General features: G+C 47.5%; 1 protein-coding gene across 2 annotated transcripts in view; it reads right to left on the reverse strand.

Annotated features, from left to right (window-relative positions):
- Nucleotides 1-309: 309 nt before the first annotated feature.
- The window catches only part of EFHB (EF-hand domain family member B), a 64040-nt gene continuing 44945 nt past the window's right edge, over nt 310-19404 (reverse strand). Inside the window, exons 9-13 of one of the 2 annotated variants that reach the window (XM_070467060.1) lie at nt 18735-18889; nt 11278-11485; nt 8599-8811; nt 6630-6811; nt 310-633 (exon numbers count right to left, since the gene is read on the reverse strand). In XM_070467060.1, the coding sequence (XP_070323161.1) occupies nt 460-633; nt 6630-6811; nt 8599-8811; nt 11278-11485; nt 18735-18889 (932 nt within the window). In that variant the 3' untranslated portion in view covers nt 310-459. Of the gene's footprint in view, nt 634-6629; nt 6812-7874; nt 7981-8598; nt 8812-11277; nt 11486-18734; nt 18890-19404 lie in introns of those variants that run through there. The other variant, XM_070467061.1, reaches the window with a different exon arrangement.

A 19404-nucleotide genomic window follows, 5' to 3' on the forward strand; every position in this document is an offset into this window, starting at 1 on the left:
TAATTAAATCTGTTTTCCTTAGATGCTGACAGAGACATAAAAGCCCATCAAGCTTCAGCTGTGTCATAGTGACGCCTACAGAGAAAAATAACAAAATGCTGAGGGCAAAATTTTGTGAACCTGGTATCACAAACAAGACTTTGAATCTCAGACCACCCACTAAAATGCTGAGAATTCTTAACCATACTAAACATGGACAAACTTCCAATATATTCTGAGCTACACCTCGGGTGCGTTAAAGGTTAACTCCTAGTGCTTGTCAAGTTGTTTGGTGCTTTATAGGAAACAAGAAAATAAACTTTAAAATTCAAAATCGAATTTATTAGCAATGCATCCAGGCATATGAGCCCTACCACAGTGATTGCTGAATTATAATATCTAAAACCAGAATGGACTGAACATATTAGGTGAACACAGATTTAGCAATTCTTCAATCTAGATGAATGAACTCCACAAAGATCATGTGGCCGTTTTACACTTGGTTCGATCTGCATGTTTTAACTCATCCAGAACATTTCTGACGCTCTCAACACAAACTTCTCCTCTGTGGTGTTTTTTTGATGCAAGATTCCATACATTTTCAAATTCATCCTCAGAAAGCTTGACACCAATGTTACATAATATCTCTGAAATCTGGGGGGAAAAAACACTGAAGTCAGACCAAGATTTATGGGTATTTTTGTCTGTATTTTTTAAAACATCTTTGAAATATCTAAGACTATGAACGTTTATCCCTTAAGAAGTGTGTGAATGTGTGTGTGGATATGTGTCTGTGTGTGCTCTTATTGCATATAATAAGCACATACCAAAATTCCAGGCCTCTCAGTTTAGGAGTCATTTGGTAAACGTGAATGAATATGAGGGTGTTCAGCTGTACTAGCCAATACACAAAGCTCCTTTCGACTCTAAGTGTTTATGATTAAAAGGAGGCAGCCAGGGACTTCTCTGACATCCCAGTGGTTAAGACTCTGAGCTTCCAATGCAGGGGATGTGGGTTCAATCCACAGGGAAAATTAGATAAATAAACAACAAATTTAAAAAATGTTAAATAAAGAGAGACAGCCAAATTCAAGGAGAAAGAGTAAGAGTTGAAGACGGCAGCCTCGCTAGGTTTGACTTCTATCCCGGTGAGACAGCCAAATTCCAGGAGAAAGAGTAAAAGAGTTGAAGACGGCAGCCTCGCTAGATTTGACTTCTATCCCGGCCACCCTTTATGTGTGTTATCTAAACCCCTAGCATATTAGTTTCTCTTCTTTAAAATAACATTTATGAAACATCTCTAACTGTCCTGTTGTAAACTTTAACCACACTTGTGGGTATGCAAATGTCAGAGAGACAGTGTCAGCTTGAGCAAGTGAGCGGACTCAAACCTGAGCATGTTGGAACTCCCTGGCAGTCCAGTAGTTAGGACTCAGGCCTGGGTTCCATCCCTGGTCTGCGGACTAAGACCCTACAAGCCAAGGAGCATGGCCAAAAAAAAAAAAAAAAAAACCTGAGTAAGCTGAAAACCAGCAAACTTTATTAGTCATCTCTCTGCAGTGATAAATAGTAAAAGAGAGAAGGGAGGGGGAGAAACATGGTTTATATGTCCCAGGGAAAATAAAGAAGGGAGAGAGAAGAACAAGTAGTGGGAAGAAACATTAGGATGAGTGGAGAGGAGAAAAGATCTGGGGGGGAAATGAAACCAAAAGAGGAAAAGCATTTATATAAAGTCAACAGGAGGGAAGCAAAGAAGGAAACGGAAAGAACGGTTAGACGGTGAACAGGAAAACCAAAGAAGTGGCACAGCTGCCAAACACACCTCCTGAACGGAACCCTAACAACTGAAGGCCCCCTGGACGTGATGTGTCTTGTGGGAAACTAGCAGTAAAATCGACCAGCCTCGAGACTCGGAAGAGCAGGGCTGCCGGCAGCGGCGGCTACAGCAGAGGCGACTCGAGGCCCGGCACAGCCTCTGTGCCCGCCCAGTGTCGGGAGAGGATGTCCCTGCAGAGTGCACCCAGGAGGGGGCCTCGGGCTTCCTCCCCTGCTCCTTGGGAGGCATTTCTACTCCATCCTGTGTACTGACAAGCGAACAGAAACAGAAACCCATCCATTCTAAGGGCTTCCCAGGTGGCGCTAGTGGTCAAGAATCTGCCTGCCCATGCAGGAGATGCAGCAGACTCAGGTTCGATCCCTGGGTCGGGAAGATCCCCTGGAGAAGGAAATGGCAACCGGTTCCAGTATTCTTGCTTGGAGAATCCCATGGACACAGGAGTCTGGCAGGCTACAGTCCAGGGGTCACAGAGAGTCAGACATGACTGAGCTGAGTGACTGAGCACACACATCTATTCTCAGGGTGATGTTCTCCAACCAGGCCTCGAGGTCCTTTTTTTTTTTAAATAAACTTTTCTTAGAGCAGTTTTAGGTTTCTAGAAAAACTGAGCAGAAATTACAGAGAGCTCCCATATGCTCTATCACTTGCACCCCCATTTCCCTTATTACTGATTCTTCTTAAAAGTTGGTTTGAGGCCGTGCTGGGTCTTCATTGCTGTGCAAGGGCTTTCTCTGCTTGCGGTGTGCTGGCTTCTCAGCGAGGGGATCTCTCTTGTGGTGGAGGTCGGGCTGCAGGGTGCGTGGGCTTCAGTAGCTGTGACACGTGAGTCCAGTAGGTGCAGCCCCAGCCTCCGGGGCACAGGCTCAGGAGCCGTGGCTCTCGGGCTCCGGGGCACAGGCTCAGGGGCCGTGGCTCTCGGGCTCCGGGGCCCAGGCTCAGGAGCCGTGGCTCTCGGGCTCCGGGCACAGGCTCAGGGGCCGTGGCTCTCGGGCTCCGGGGCACAGGCTCAGGGGCCGTGGCTCTCGGGCTCCGGGGCACAGGCTCAGGGGCCGTGGCTCTCGGGCTCCGGGGCACAGGCTCAGTAGTTGTGGCCGAGGCTCCGGGGCACAGGCTCAGGAGCCATGGCTCTCAGGCTCCGGGCCCAGGCTCAGGGGCCGTGGCTCTCGGGCTCCGGGCCCAGGCTCAGGGGCCGTGGCTCTCGGGCTCCGGGGCACAGGCTCAGGGGCCGTGGCTCTCGGGCTCCGGGGCACAGGCTCAGTAGTTGTGGCCGAGGCTCCGGGGCACAGGCTCAGGAGCCATGGCTCTCAGGCTCCGGGCCCAGGCTCAGGGGCCGTGGCTCTCGGGCTCCGGGGCACAGGCTCAGGAGCCGTGGCTCTCGGGCTCCGGGGCACAGGCTCAGGGGCCGTGGCTCTCGGGCTCCGGGGCCCAGGCTCAGGAGCCGTGGCTCTCGGGCTCCGGGCACAGGCTCAGGGGCCGTGGCTCTCGGGCTCCGGGGCACAGGCTCAGGGGCCGTGGCTCTCGGGCTCCGGGGCACAGGCTCAGGGGCCGTGGCTCTCGGGCTCCGGGGCACAGGCTCAGTAGTTGTGGCCGAGGCTCCGGGGCACAGGCTCAGGAGCCATGGCTCTCAGGCTCCGGGCCCAGGCTCAGGGGCCGTGGCTCTCGGGCTCCGGGGCACAGGCTCAGGAGCCGTGGCTCTCGGGCTCCGGGGCACAGGCTCAGGGGCCGTGGCTCTCGGGCTCCGGGGCCCAGGCTCAGGAGCCGTGGCTCTCGGGCTCCGGGCACAGGCTCAGGGGCCGTGGCTCTCGGGCTCCGGGGCACAGGCTCAGGGGCCGTGGCTCTCGGGCTCCGGGGCACAGGCTCAGGGGCCGTGGCTCTCGGGCTCCGGGGCACAGGCTCAGTAGTTGTGGCCGAGGCTCCGGGGCACAGGCTCAGGAGCCATGGCTCTCAGGCTCCGGGCCCAGGCTCAGGGGCCGTGGCTCTCGGGCTCCGGGGCACAGGCTCAGGGGCCGTGGCTCTCGGGCTCCGGGGCACAGGCTCAGGGGCCGTGGCTCTCGGGCTCCGGGGCACAGGCTCAGTAGTTGTGGCCGAGGCTCCGGGGCACAGGCTCAGGAGCCATGGCTCTCAGGCTCCGGGCACAGGCTCAGGGGCCGTGGCTCTCGGGCTCCGGGGCACAGGCTCAGGAGCCGTGGCTCTCGGGCTCCGGGGCACAGGCTCAGGGGCCGTGGCTCTCGGGCTCCGGGGCCCAGGCTCAGGAGCCGTGGCTCTCGGGCTCCGGGCACAGGCTCAGGGGCCGTGGCTCTCGGGCTCCGGGGCACAGGCTCAGGGGCCGTGGCTCTCGGGCTCCGGGGCACAGGCTCAGGGGCCGTGGCTCTCGGGCTCCGGGGCACAGGCTCAGTAGTTGTGGCCGAGGCTCCGGGGCACAGGCTCAGGAGCCATGGCTCTCAGGCTCCGGGCCCAGGCTCAGGGGCCGTGGCTCTCGGGCTCCGGGGCACAGGCTCAGGGGCCGTGGCTCTCGGGCTCCGGGGCACAGGCTCAGGGGCCGTGGCTCTCGGGCTCCGGGGCACAGGCTCAGTAGTTGTGGCCGAGGCTCCGGGGCACAGGCTCAGGAGCCATGGCTCTCAGGCTCCGGGCACAGGCTCAGGAGCCGTGGCTCTCAGGCTCCGGGCACAGGCTCAGTAGTCGTAGCCCTTGGGCTTAGCTGCTCGCCACATGTGGGATCTTCCTGAACCAGGAATTGAATCCCTGTCCTCTGCGTTGGCAGGTGGATTCTTAACCACTGGAACACTAGGGAAGCCCCTTTTAATATCTCTTTCTTTTTTTGGCTGTGCCACAGGACATGTGGGATTTTATTTCCCAGAGATCAAACCCCTGGTGCATTGAAAGTGCAGAGTCTTAACCACTGGACTACCAGAAACGTTGCATTAAGTGTAGTATATCTGTTACAAGCAATGAGCCAGGATTGATACAGTATTATTAACTGAAGTCCACAGTTCATGTCAAGGTTCACTCTCTGTGTTGCATAAGCCATGGATTTTGACAAATGTATAATGATGTGCATCCACCATTAGGTGGCGGTAGTGTAAAGAACTCGCCAGCCAATGCAGGAGACATAAGAGGTGAGAGTTCGATCCCTGGGTCCTGAAGATCCCCTGGAGAAGGGAATGGGAACCCACTCCAGGATATTGCTTGGAGAATCCCATGGACAGAGGAGTCTGGCGAACAGCAGTGCATAGAGTTGCAGAGTGGGACACAGCTGAAGCGATGGAGCACACACCGTTACGGTATCACACAGGACGGTTTCACGGCCTCAGAGACCCTCTGTGCTACAGCTATTTATCCCCATCTTCCCGCCAAGCCTCTGGCACACCGGCCTGTCTCCATGGCTCTGCCTTTTCTAGAATATCGTTTGGTTGGAATACTATATGTGCAAGCCTCTGGGTTCTTTCTACCCAGAATCATGAGATAAACAATGACTTACTGGTTAAAAGAATTTTGGGGTTTTTTTAGTTAAAAGAATTTTAAGCATCAGGAAACAAGCAGGAGATTTTAATTTCTTTTATCAGCCCCACCAGCCTATTTCATAGGCCCTTTGGAGTGACTGAGGGAAGAGAAAAATACAGTCTGGGGGTGTCTCCTCTCCACCTGCTCTGTGATGGATCGAGGGTCCCTTCTTTGGGACCAGCCAGCAGGCATCGTCCTCTGTCTTTCTGCCCACCCCCATGCAGTGAGGATGAATCGCTGCAATGAATCTGTGACTAAGTCTGCAAGTTTGTAAGTGAGGGACTCTTTGTCTGAAGTCCTGGAAAGCATCCTAGGTCTGTTCACATCATTCCCAGCTCTGGATCTGAGAGTTCAAAGAAAGAGTTGCTCCCTAGATCACAACTTGCCTTCCACAATGGCAGATTCAGACAGGCTGCTCTGACCCAGACCTACTATTTCTTCTCAGCCCTCAGAACCCCAGCGGCTATTCTGGCCTAGCCGGTTGCACCTGCTTGAAACACAACATAGGAAGAAAATCACCTGGGGTGTGACGACCGAGTTTTCCAAGTGAAAAAACGAGACACGTGTGGGGCTGACACATGAAAACAGGGCAGAACATTTTACATCAGGGCTTGCTGCCATCACCTGAGCTAACAGCTCACGGAGAAGGCAGAGGGGCCCTCCTCACACGTACTCTGTGGTTTTGGGGATGACCACAGGGAGACTCACACAAGGAAGGAACTGAGCATGTTGGCTTTTATAAAAACATTATCTTCAGCTGTGCTGGGTCTTTGCTGCTGCATGCGGGCTTTCTCCAGGTGTGGTGAGCAGGTCTTCTCTCCAGTCGCGGTGGGGGCTTCTGACTGCAGGGGCTTCTCTCGTCACGGAGCGTGGGCTCCAGAGCACAGGCGGTAGCTGCAGTGTGCGGGCTTAGATGCCTCCTGGCATGTGGACTCTCCCCACCAGGGACCGAACCCATGTCCCCTGCATTGGCGGGCGGATTCTTAACCACTGGGCCACCAGGGAAGTCCTGAGCCTCTTTGCTTTTACTCAGCAAAGAAGAGTGTTGAATGTTAGGAAAACATTTTTCTTTTTAGACATAGGTCATGGTGAATATATGACATGAGTGAAATGCCTCTTATCAGAGTAAGCTCTACTTGAAGAATTGTACCAAATATCACAACCAAATTGCACATGATCCTCGGGAATCCTAATTTGAGGGGCTCCTGATGACTTCTGTAATGTAAGAGCTCAAGTAAATAAACCTTTCCATCTTTGTGTGCCAATGTGAAGTTGGCCTCTCTTTCAACACTTTTGAGATCCCATGCGGTACCTCTTGTTTGGATCTGGTCTTGAAGAAGTCCCTTTCAAACACCCCTTTCTGGGCAAAGATGGTAGGATGCAGCAGCGAGTAGGCATTTCCCTCCTCACCGTAACTGGTCCTGTTACTGACTCGGCGAATTTGGGGGGCAGGAATATCGGACCGAATGGTTGGAACACCACACGTGGGGTAACCTAGGACATCAATCAAGGGGGAAAACAGACATTCTAAATATAGCAGCTGCCAGCCACAGGGCCACTGAGCACCAGAAATGTGGCCACTCCAAACTGAGATGTGCTGTGAGTGTGGTATACACAATTTCAAAGATTTAGTTAGTACCCAAAGAAAGAATGTGAAACATTTAATGAGTCATCTTATATTGATTCCTTGTTGAGATGACAATGCTTTGGAGATGCATATTGTGTATTATATATACATACAATAGTACAAATATGTACTATTTAAAAGAAAACTTTTGGCTGCCCCATGTGGCTCTCAGGATCTTAGTTCCCTAACCAGGTATTGAATCTGGGCCACAGCTGTGAAAGCACGGAGTCCTAGCCACTGGACTGCCAGGGAATTCCCAATATACTATTCAAGTTAATTGCACTTGTTTCTTCTTCTTAACGTGACTACTAAAAAAATGTTAAATACATATGAAAACGACTGTATTTCTGTTGGACAGGACTATTCCACAGAGAACAGCAAGATCTCATCACAACAGAATATTAAGTGTGTCTATGAAATCCAGTAAAGAAAAACATGTAAATCCTTAATCATGGCCTTACTCCAAAAAAGGGATCTTGACCAACATAAAAGAGCCTTTCTAAATAACGAGCATTCCTCATGATTGGTACTGAGATTTTGGGGTCTATGAGTTGAATTGTATCGTCCCCAGACTCTTTATGTTAAAGTCCTAACCCTAGTACCTCAAGAGGTGGACTTATTTGGAAATAGGGTCATTGCAGGAATAATTAAAATGTCGTCATACTGGAGAAGGATGGACCCTCAGTCCAATACGCCTGGAGTTCTTATAAATAGGGGACACGGGGGCATGAACACTCACACGGGAGAAAACCACATGAAGGTGAAGGCAGAGATCGGGCTGATGCAGCAGAAAGCGGGCAGCACCAAAGACTGCCAACAAACACCCAGAAGCCAGGATGGGCCTGGGGAAAAGTCCCCCTCACAGCCTCAGAAGGAAGCCAGCCTGCCAACACCCTGATCTCAGACTTCCAGCCATTGTGGAATCATCAATTTCTTTTTTTCAAATTTTATTTGTTTTAGTTTTTATTGCAATACAGTTGCTTTACAACGCTCTGTTAGTTTCTACTGCAACAGCAAAGTGAATCTGAGTGGTGACCTAAATAGGAAGGAAATCCAAAAAAGAGATGATCAATTTCCGCTGTTTAACCATTCAGTTTGTGGTATTTGTTGCGACAGCTCTAGCAGACTAACAGATGGAGAATGAAACTGAAGGCGCTCTTCTCTAACAGCTCCTCAAATATTTGAGGGAAAATCTATTTCTAGCTAAGAATCACTTGATTTAAGTCTCCTACCACTTGGGACTTCCCTGGTGGTCCAGGGGTTAAAACTCCAGGCTCTCAATGCAGGGGGCATCAGTTTGATCCCTAGTCGGGAAACTAAGATCCCAAATGCTTCATGGTGCAGCCAAAAGGAGTCTCCTACCACTTGGTGAATTCTGAATTATGACAATATCTAACATTCGGGGTTCTGAGCTATAGTGGTTTCAATTTCATTAACACACAGAGAATCCTTTTACTTGGGTCACCATGAACACTAGCTCAATTCAGCCTCTATCAAGTAAGCCCCCCTGGCCGCTCAGAACACAAGGTTGAACGAAAGGTCCTAGGCTTTGAGAACGCTAAGGGTCTAATGGAGGCTGGGTACAATACAAGGGCACTCCCCTTCTGCGTTTGCTGCTCCTTTTAAAGCTCAGCATATAAGGTGACAAACTTACAAGTAGAAGGAACAGCGCCTACAACCGCACTGATCTCGGAAGAAGTCGTCTTGTAGTGATTAGAAACTTTATCGCTTGGCCTCAGAAGTGTCCGCAGAGTCTTTTCTGAGCTCCCTGGTTCTTTTAAGACAATATCTTCAGGCTTTAACAGGAGAGCTGGTTCAGATTCTTCTACATTAGCCTCATCAGGGTTTGCACAATCCGGTTTTCTACCTTCAAACAAAGAGGGAAACGGGAGGGGTTGGGGGTAGTACAGGACAAAGTTACAACCCAGAGCTCGCCCTGTGGCAAGGTGAGTTTTCGCAGCTGGTCTCTTCTTGCTGGTGGAACGGGAGCCTGAGCTGGTGCAGACGCGTCACTGACACCAAAACTCGCTGCGGAAGCCCAAGTTCATACATCAGGAAATGGGAACAACGTCTACTATTTCTAGTCACCACTCTGCTCACTTCACTCTAGAATAAAGCTTTTCAGCCTGAAACACCAAAAGAAAACAGAAAACTTGCTTTTTCCTTCTTCTCTTTTAAAATTGGAGCTCATTTTCACATGTGACTTGAATACAGGATTACCAGAGCTGTTCCTAGGGCTATGCCCTGGGGAAGGTAAGAGAAGATGTATTTGGAGTTACAAACCACACAAACCCTGGATCGCGGCGGGGGGGCGCCACGCACTGCGACATTTGGAGAAGTGAGGAGACTCGCTGGGCGCGCCCAGTTCCATAAATAGCCCCCTCCAAGTCAGCGTACAAAAGAAAACCCTGAGGGGCGGCTGCCTTGCTTCGACTCGGCCCTCCCCCGCAGCCGCGCTTCGCCGAGGCAGCCGCGCGGCCGAGGACTCAGCCCTGCCGCAGCGTCTCCCGCACCGGAAGTGCGCCGCCTGCGCTAGGGGGCGCGCGGCCGCCCGCGCCGGGAGCCGAGGGGCGGGGCGCGAAGGCGGGCGGCGCCCGGCGGCCGCCGGGACCGGAAGACACCTGAGCCCCGCCCCTCCCTCAGCTCCTGCGGCCGTGGCCCCGAAAGCGTCAGGCCCGGGGTCCCAGATCCTCTCATCCCCTCCGCGCGCCCCTCCTCCTAAAGGCAGAAATCCGGAACAAGGATGAAAAAGGTTTTAGAAAACTTCCAGAAAGCCAGCTCCTTGAAGAACGCAGCCCCTCTTCTCTAGCCGACAACACCGGGACAGACCATTCCTGAGCCCCTGCTGACTGACCCACCTTAGAAGAAAAGGAAAGAGGAAAAACCCCAAAACTGAAAAGGGCTGCTGAAGTCAGGACCGCAAAACCAGGAACAATTTGAAGAACCATCTGGTTTGAAAACAGGCTTCTGCTTTCCCTACTACTTCATGAGCTGTGCCAAGAAGAATACTGTCACCCTCTGCTTATTTCCGAGAGGGTTAGGGTAGAGCTGTTTTCTATAAGAAGCTTCATTAGGTAAAAAAAAGAGCTTCCTGCTCTCCTTCTAGTGGATAGAGTAGAAAAGCTGTCCCAGAAACTTGTAAGGGCGCCCATCCTCAATAAAGCCCAAAATGTGGCATTGGTTTTGCAGGAATAAAAGTGAAAACTTTTTAAAGGGAGAGATATTCCAAGAGGAGATAAAAATGCAAACAACCTTTTAAAAGATAATCATCTCTAATAATCCAGACTTGAAAATTAAAGCAAATGAGGTATCATTATATAACAACTAAATTACCAGAATGTTTGAAATAACACTCAATGGTAACTAGATTGGAGTAAAACCTTCTCACAGTCTTGACTGATAAAACTGCAAATTGGTACCATCATTGAAAAAGGCAAAATGAAAACAGTTACTTCTGGAACAAAAATGACATTCTTAAGAAATGAGATATTAAAAAAAAAGAAATGAGATATAATTAGAAACAGAAAGCTTTCTGAAAGATGGTAATCGTTAGACAGTCACTCATATTACTCTTGAAATATCTGGAAATAACCTAAGTTCTAGAGAGTGAGGAAATGGTTTAGTAATTTACAATACATCAGTGTGAAGGAACTGAAAATGAAGTTTACAGAAATCGTGAAAGTATCTCTTCGTTCCATAGAAATTTGAGACCTAAGTTTTTTTTAAGCCAAATAAAAATGGTACATTCACTGTGATTTTAGCTATTTTAAAGTATTTCTATACACACATGCACACATGTATTTCTACATATGTATATATGTATAGCTATATGTGGTTAGTGACACAGGAAGATAATGTGTAAACATGAAAATATTTGAATAAAGTCAAGATTATGGTTGTCCTTTTCTTAAAAAATGTAAAAGATCAAGTTCTATTTTACAATTGACTTTTCCAGGGAAGAGAAGCTAATTTCTCTAAGAATATGGTTTTCAAACATCTTTCTTAGGAACTCTCTTTCATATTTTGGGCTTCTGTGTAAATTGCTTCGCTCATACCTGTTTTGAGTAAGTAATATATCGTTCCAAACTCAAGAGATACCAAAACACAGACTGTCCCTTAGCAACCTATCCCTACCTCACCTCCCCAGAAATAATAAATGTTATCAAATTCTTTCCTGTTCTTCCACAGATATTCTATGCATGAAAAAGAAAATATGTATATATGTGCATATTTCTAAATACATGATATTAAAGATGACAAGAGTTGAACTCCCAGGACAAAGAAAACATGAAAGTACATTTAAGAAGTTAGCAAACCTTCAAAAATTAATTACCTTTAATGAGGACCCTCTCTTCATATTCTTTAAGGGGGGTTTTATCTTTCCAGGTAAGAAAATTCGCAAATTCGAGGTAGTTAATCAGCCCATCATTATCCACATCACAGTATTCAAATAGCTGGTCCAGGAGCTTCTCGTCTAAGTGCAAGCTGGCCTGGTCACACGCCTCCTGAAGCTCAGCTTTGTCTATCACCCCATCTCCCTTCTGTTAGACACAAAGCAAGAAAATGTGACATGAGCATTGTCTTCAAGAGCAGAATGGGCAACATCTGTTATTTCCCTTGAGAAAAAAAAAAAAAGTCTGTCACATAAATTCCAAGAATCTGTCTTATTTTTCATGTAAGAAGAGTCAAACTTTAAGCGAGATTGGTCCTCATTGTGTCCATCAACGTACCCAGTAATTTCAACACTTTGCTCGCTTTAGTATCTTTGTCTTTAAATCATACTGCCTACACGCTGGTGGAACAGGCCCAAGCATGATCCATGCTAGACATTTCATTTGACCAGCATTGCATATATACTTCCCACAACTTCCTACAACTTTCCATGCTTCCAAAGCTTTGAACACCTCTGGTGTTCCAACTGGGCAGCCCATGGTCCTCCACGCCACTGCCTGATAAAGAGGAGAAAGTGGGAAGTGGCTGCAGGCCCAGCACAGAGAGGTGGGTTCAAAGACAGCTGCCTCTGGGGAACTCCCTGGCAGTACAGTGAGCAGTTAAGACTCCACGCTTCTTCCTCTGAAGGAATATGGGTTCAATTCCTGGTCAAGGATCTAAGATCCCGCTGCACTCTAGCTATTAACACTCCCCTGAGCAAGAGGGGAAGTTTCCAACATTTCAGGCAACAGTTAAAGACGGAAGCACTTAAGACGAGCTGCAAAGCAGGAAAGGGAAATTTAGAAAGGCTGTGGACAGAACTGGCTGATTCACTTGGAGGGGTGAGGACCTGGAGCACAGAATGCTTGTTAAGGAGGAATGGCCAAAGCAGACGTCTTGCCACTCAGCCCTGTGGCAGCCTGTCAAGCCCACCTTAAATCCACCCAAGCTGACTGTGAAAGGTCCAAGCCTCCCCGCCAGCTGCCACAAAGGAGCTTTGCCCTCTAGAGAGACTTCCCTGAGACAGATAAACTCCCAAGGGAAACCATGAATGGCTCACTGGCTAGTATTCGGCTCCTAGGCCCAGAGTTGGAGTCACAACGCTGACAAAGGCAATCCCTTGGAAAATGAGAAACTGACCTATGAATTCCAGATGAATTCTAGATAAATTCCTGCAGCCAGACCCACAGGCCTGGAGAACGTTCCTAACCCTCCTGTTGAAACAGAATTAGAATGTAAAATATATTATCTTGGCACGGAGCTGCAATGTCCTGGATAAAGCAGACTGCTTTATGAAATTCTCTGCTGCGTGCCCAAGTCAACAAAAAATGCAGACCCCACAGTCCTAACAGAAAAGCAATGGGGGACGAGGGGGGTGGCTGTTGAATCAAGGGTCCCCCAAACTAAAACAGATGGTGGCAATAATGAAAATAAATGCTTCTTACTCACCAGGGACAGAGCCACTTCTGCCTCTGCATCCTTTATTTCTCCCTCCCCCGCACACAAAACCCAGCTGTTGTGAGGACGACGTTGACTAGGTGCAAGCCCAAGTCCCCTCGTCCCCAGGGCGCCTACAGGCCGCAGGTATCCGTGCACCTTCGGGAAGCAGGGAGTCGAACGGCTCTGGCTTCATAGGCTGTGGGGGCCAACGCCGCCATCCCACCCGGGCTGTGACCAGCAGAGACGTCAGGAAGCCGCTGGTGGGGCTCGGGCAGGGTTTGTTCACAGGAGAGAAGGAAGGTTCACGGTGGATTATTCCCGCGGCTTCCACTGCTGGACATGTAACTGCGTTGCTGCTCTCCATACCCGCCTGGGGAATATTCCGGCACTTCTGACCAGAAGCCACATGGAGACAAGCTAGGACCTTTGGGGCCTCACAAGCCTCGTGGCCCCTTTGAACAGCAAGTCTCCATGAATATCGGTTTCACGAACTTGAAACCCAGGGTCCTCACTGGTCTGCTGTGGCTTTCAACCTCAGTGAGAGCTATGAAGGACAAAAATAAGGAGTCACTCTCCTCGGTGGGTGGAACTTGCTTACTTTCATGGTTCCAGCCAGCACTCCCCATGGTGAACCTGTATATTTTTACCGACTCTTGGACTGCTGCCAGTGGCCTGTCAGTCTCGTTGCCACATGGAAAACTACTGATTGGAAGATTAAAGATACCTCTTTTCACATCAGATAGGTGGATAAACAGAGGAATGGATAAAGAAGCTGTGGTACATATATTTGGTGGAATATTACTCAGCAACAAAAAAGAGCAAAAAATGCTATATTTGCAGCAACAGGGATGGACCTAGAGACTGTCATGCTGAGTGAAGTGAATCAGACACAGAAAGACAAATATCATATGACATCACTTATTCAGGAGGTCCAAATGAACTCATTTACAAAGCAGAAGTCGAGTCATGGATGTAGAAAGCAAACATGGTTACCAGGGGATGGAGGCACAGCGACAAGCTGGGGACTGAGAATGCCATGTACACACTCTGCGTGTGCTAAGTCACTTCTGTCGTGTCTGACTCATTGTGACCCTGTGGACTGCAGCCCACCAGGCTCCACTGTCCACGGGATTCTCCAGGCAAGAACACTGGAGGGGGTTGCCATGCCCTCCTCCAGGGGCCTTCCCGACCCAGGGATCGAACCTGCATTTACTACTATTATAAAATAGATAACTAATAAAGACCTACTGTATAGCACAGGGAACTCTACTCAGTCCTCTGAAATGGTCTATGTGGAAAAGAATCTAAAAACAAGTGGACATGTGTGTATGTATGACTGATTCACTTTGCTGGACACCTGAAACTAAGACATTATAAATAACTCTACTCCAATAAAAGTTTTTAAAAAAGAAAACCCTGGAAACAAATCACAGCTGCTGAGTGAACCATCCAAGTAATTCATACAGCTGCCCATGATAAGGGTCCATCCTCCAATAAGGATGGCTGGGATAAAGCTTCAGAGGGAGCCTGAACGACCCAGGGGGCCACCGTCACTGCGGGGATCCGTCCTTGCACCAGACATGGCGGTACAGTTACCATCAGACCAGGCGCCAAGAAAAGCCACTGGCCTGAGCAGAGGCTCCACCACAGGCCGAACTCGCGACTCCTGCCTCCAGCCAAGCCGTTTGTCTTGCGGTGAGAGACTCACCACGCACGAGGCATTGCCCCACACTCCGGCCACACTGACGACGTGAACCTGTGTCCCCTCCCAGAGCTGCTGGCGGCGCCTGTCGCTGCTGACACGTCTTCAAGTTACGGAGTCTCGAGCTCAGGCCAGTGAGCCGGCTCCAGTCACAGAAGCGTGGCCTTGGAGTGCATCTGAGTCATGCACTCAGCCTGGCGGAGGCACGACTTACGGCACAGAGGCTTCTCAGCAATGAGCTGTCAGTCCAGGCCCTCAATGCGCCCTCCCTGCCCCCAGGCACCCTGGGTCCCTCTAGCCGCCTGGCTACTGAGCTTTCCTCCCCAGCTCCTGGCTCACGCATCTGAGTAAACCAGTGTTGTCACTGACGGAACTGTCCCCTAAAAGGAATCTTCCCACCTCAGCTACTTCCTGGATAATAATTAGAATAAAAGGAGTTGGAATTACACATACGAATTTTGAAAATCTAAGATGCTGCTGTGACCATTCTTGGACGTGATGAGTCTTTTTCTTTTTTATCCCTTCTAGATTTTACATTCCCTGAGTAAAAAGGCTGCACATTATCTGGAATCATATTTGATGCACTATGAGTGTTCAGCAAATAACAGAATTAATCCTCTAAGCCAAGAAGATTCATTTAGGAAATCACAGTTTATTTGTTCTGTTTTGTTTTGCTTTTCAGTTAAATCAAATCTGGGCACTCAACAGTGTAAGATTCAAAGCATCAAAAACCATCCTAGAGCTGTGCCAGGAAGACCCCCATCTTATTGTCCTCGCAGAAAAAGCTCCTCAAGGACCCTGAGCGCCATGCTGTACGTATTAAGTTAACTATCTAAAAGGTGTATCAGCATTAAATAATTCTCAGTAATTTTCTCCCTGCTTAATTTAATTTTATCGTAAGGAATGTGCCTGGTGGTTCACTAAGATAATCAACAGCTATTAAGATGATCGTCTTGCCTATAATTACATCTGAAATGAAGAATTTTCGGAAAGGAGAGCACTGTGCATCCTGCTAGTCTCCTTAGTCACATCACTACCGTGTGAATTTCTCCAGTGTCATCTCTGTAGATACTCAGAATTGAATGAATTTGAAAATATACTTGTTCAGAAATGAAACAGTGCCATTTGCAAAGATGTGGATGGACCTAGAGATGTCATACAGAGCGAAGTAAGTCAGAAAGAGAAAAACAAATACTCTATAATGTTGCTTTTATGTGAAATCTACAAAAATGGTGCAGATGAACTTATCTGCAAAGCAGACATATAGACACAGAGGACAAACGTATCGATACCAAGAGGGGAAGGGGGGGATGAATTGGGAGATTAAGACTGACACATTTACACTATTGAGACCATGGATAAAATAGATAACTAATGAGAACCTACTGTACAGCACAGGGAACTCTCCTCAGTGCTTTGCGGCGACCTAAATGGGAAAGAAATCCAAAAAAGAAGGGATATATATATACATATTATATTAATAGCTGATTCACTTTGCTATAGAGCAGAAACTAACACAATATTGTAAAACAACTATACTTCAATAAAAATTAAAAATAAATAAAATATAAAATACTTGTTTTCACTTATGTATTTAATTCTAAAGAATACTTTTCAAGTTACCTGTAAATAGCAATCAGACTTTATTAAAAATCAGAGAAACAGTTGAATACTTTCTTTAAACACAACTTTAAGGGCTGGTGCACTGGGAAGACCCAGGGGGATGGGATGGGGAGGGAGGTGGGAGGGGGGATCGGGATGAGGAACACATGTAAATCCATGGCTGATTCATGTCAATGTATAGCAAAAACCACTACAATATTGTAAAGAAATTAGCCTCCAACTAATAAAAATAAATGAAAAAAAATTTTTTTAAATAAACACAACTTTGTGAGAAATGTTGTTGATGACTGGCATTTGTCCCAACATAATTAGTATAAACTTAGATGAGATATTTAACCCATGTTTTATTCATCAGTACATCACAGACATACAGACCCCCTAATCTAAAATAAAATGAACGAGCTTAAAATGAATTAGCCAATGAGGGATCAAGATTTTTTTATAAGATAAAAAGTGTGAAGTGTCACTTTTCTAAAACTGTACTCAACATCAGAAGGGAGATAAGAATATCATCTTTTCCCTTTGAGATAAACTAAAATCATTCTGTTCTTTCTTTTCTTCTGTCAAGATGATGTGTTACATCATCACAGGTTTCTTTATGAGCTTTTATTTGTCTGTTTTAGACTCATTCTAAAATGGTTTTGAGGCTGCCTAGAAAAATAAGTATAAAGAGAGCCAAAAAAAAAAAAAGTGAGGAAATCAGGGCAAAGAGAAAAATGAAGTTGGAATGAAATAAGATGAAACCTGAAGCAAAAAGAGCATACAGAATGTATGCTGTCAGACCATGTTCACAAACTAGACATGTTTCCCTGGGTTGGCTGTACACTTGCTGGTGGCCAAGTCAAAAAGTTATGTACGATTGGTACAAAATTCATGCTGCACAAGAGGTAAGAACGAACCAGATATTTAGACAAAGCACGGTTATTTGTCTCTAGAAAGACTGGGTTTCAAAAAAAAAAAAAAAAGACTGGGTTTCCTTATAAGGAGGATGTATGTGACGAAAATAACAGCTGCATGAGCGTACTAATAAAAAGTCTGCCACATTTCACATTTGTGTAGTAGGACTCCTAAGTGCAAGCCAAAGGCAGTGCAGCTTGGTAAATCCTGCAATGGCCTAAAATGATGTCAGGTAATTACACAGCCCCACATTGATCTGATTTGATCAAAGCATAAAATGTTTATAGTAGCTTGAAAATGGAATGACCTTGCTCTCTCAAAAACTGAAACCACACTTGCTCCCCCATGGGGAGAAGAGTTCTAAGCTTGACTTAGACCAGACTGACAGTACCATGTGTGTAAGTTCAGAGTGAGGCAGAGACTGTCCATCCCCCAGGTTCCCAGCACACTCCAGTTTAATGATCTATAAGAGTGGTTCTCAAACCTGAACACACAGCAGAATCACTGAGGACTGTTAGAACACAATCGCTCGACCCCAATCCCAAATTCCTAATTCAGTAGGTGTGAGGTGGGCCTTGAAAAGTGCATTTCTAATATATCCCCAAGGAACAATGCTGGTGGTTAAAGAGCCATATTTTGACAACACAGATCAATCCCAGGGGTCAGCAAACTTTTCTGACAAGGGCCAGAAAGTCCGTTCAGTTTCTGACGCACTGCTCTGCGTGTGTGATTGCACAATCAGCCACAGACGACACTTAAAATCCATGGGCGCATGCATGTACTCTAGCAATCCCATTCCTGGGCACATACCAGAGAAAACTCTAATTCAAAAAGGAACATGTACCCCGGCGTTCACTACAGCACTATTTACAACAGCCAGGACACGGAAATGACCTAAACGCCCATCAACAGAGGAATGGATAAAGAAGATGTGGTGCACATATACGACGCAATACCACTCAGCCATAAAGAAAAGAATGGCATAGTGCCATTTGCAGCAACATGGATGGACCTAGAGATGATTATACTAACTAAAGTAAGTCAGGCAGAGAAAGACAAATACAATATGATATCACTTATGTGTGGAATTAAAATACAACACAAATGAGCTTATCCACCAAAGAGAAACAGACTCACAGACAAAGAGAACACACTCATGGCTACCAAAGGGGAGAGGAGGTGGGGGAGGGAGAAATTAGGAGTTTAGGATTAACAAATTACTACATAGAAAGTATATAAACAACAAGGACTTATTGTACAGCACAGCGAACTATGTTCTATAAATATTTATGTGTGTGTGTGTGTGTGTGTGTGTATGTTAGTTACTCAGTCGTGTCCAACTCTTTGCAAACTCATGGACTGTAGTCCACCAGTCTCCTCTGTCCATAGAATTCTCCCAGCAAAAATACTGAAGTGGGAGGCCATTCCTTTCTCCAGGGGATCTTCCTGACTAGGGATCAAACCTGGGTCTCCCACACTGCAGGCAGATTCTCTGCCATCTGAGCCACCAAGAAAGCCAGGATCAAATCCAGTCCACCACCACCTGTTTTAGTAAACAGTTTTACACACCCATGTAAATAGTTGATTTATGATGTTGTGTTAGTTTCTGGTGTACGGCAAATTTGATCCTGATCTACACCAGCTCGCTGGACCTGTAAGCCCATGAATAGACCAAAAACCTCCCCTTCACTACTGGCCTTGTCATAGTGCCTGAAGGCTGCCAGCAGAGTGTCAAAGTTTTGGTAGTTAACTTTCTTCAAGTGATGCCGCACTGCCGAAACCAGGGCTCGCTGTCTGTCCTTGCCTCGGAGATACTCCCCTGGAAGCCTTCTGTGGATGAGATCACCAACTCCTATTGAAGAGGGAAAGAAAAGTCGTTTATCTGAATTTAAAGTCTGTCACTATTATTCACATCCTAAAAGAGAGACAGACCTAGCAACTTCTGTGAATGAAAAAACCTAATGCCAAGACTATTAAGCAGCATGACAGAAAACCCTTTGGTATATAAGAAAAAAATACACAGTAATTGATGAAAATGAATACTTCTGCTATATGCCACTTCTCCGTTCAATGAAAAAAGTCTGAATAAATGAATTTTATGAGAGAATCATGAGCCCACTCAGCTATCAAATCCTCTCCTAAGACAGTAAGGCTGTTGCCTGTCTAAAGAGACAGGCAGACATTTGTCTTAGCAGACATTTGTCTACAAGGCCGAGGACCTGAAAGCTGGGGCTGATTCCATGGGGGGGGGGGTCACTCTGTGTGCCTTAGGGCCACTAGACCTCTGGGAAACCTTGAAGAAACTGGACACGAGTTCCCCATTCCTTCCTAGTGTGAGTTTCCATTCTGCCTTCACTCTGCACATCA

The sequence above is a fragment of the Odocoileus virginianus genome, chromosome 4 (assembly GCF_023699985.2).
Source record: "Odocoileus virginianus isolate 20LAN1187 ecotype Illinois chromosome 4, Ovbor_1.2, whole genome shotgun sequence".
Classification (NCBI taxonomy): domain Eukaryota; kingdom Metazoa; phylum Chordata; class Mammalia; order Artiodactyla; family Cervidae; genus Odocoileus; species Odocoileus virginianus.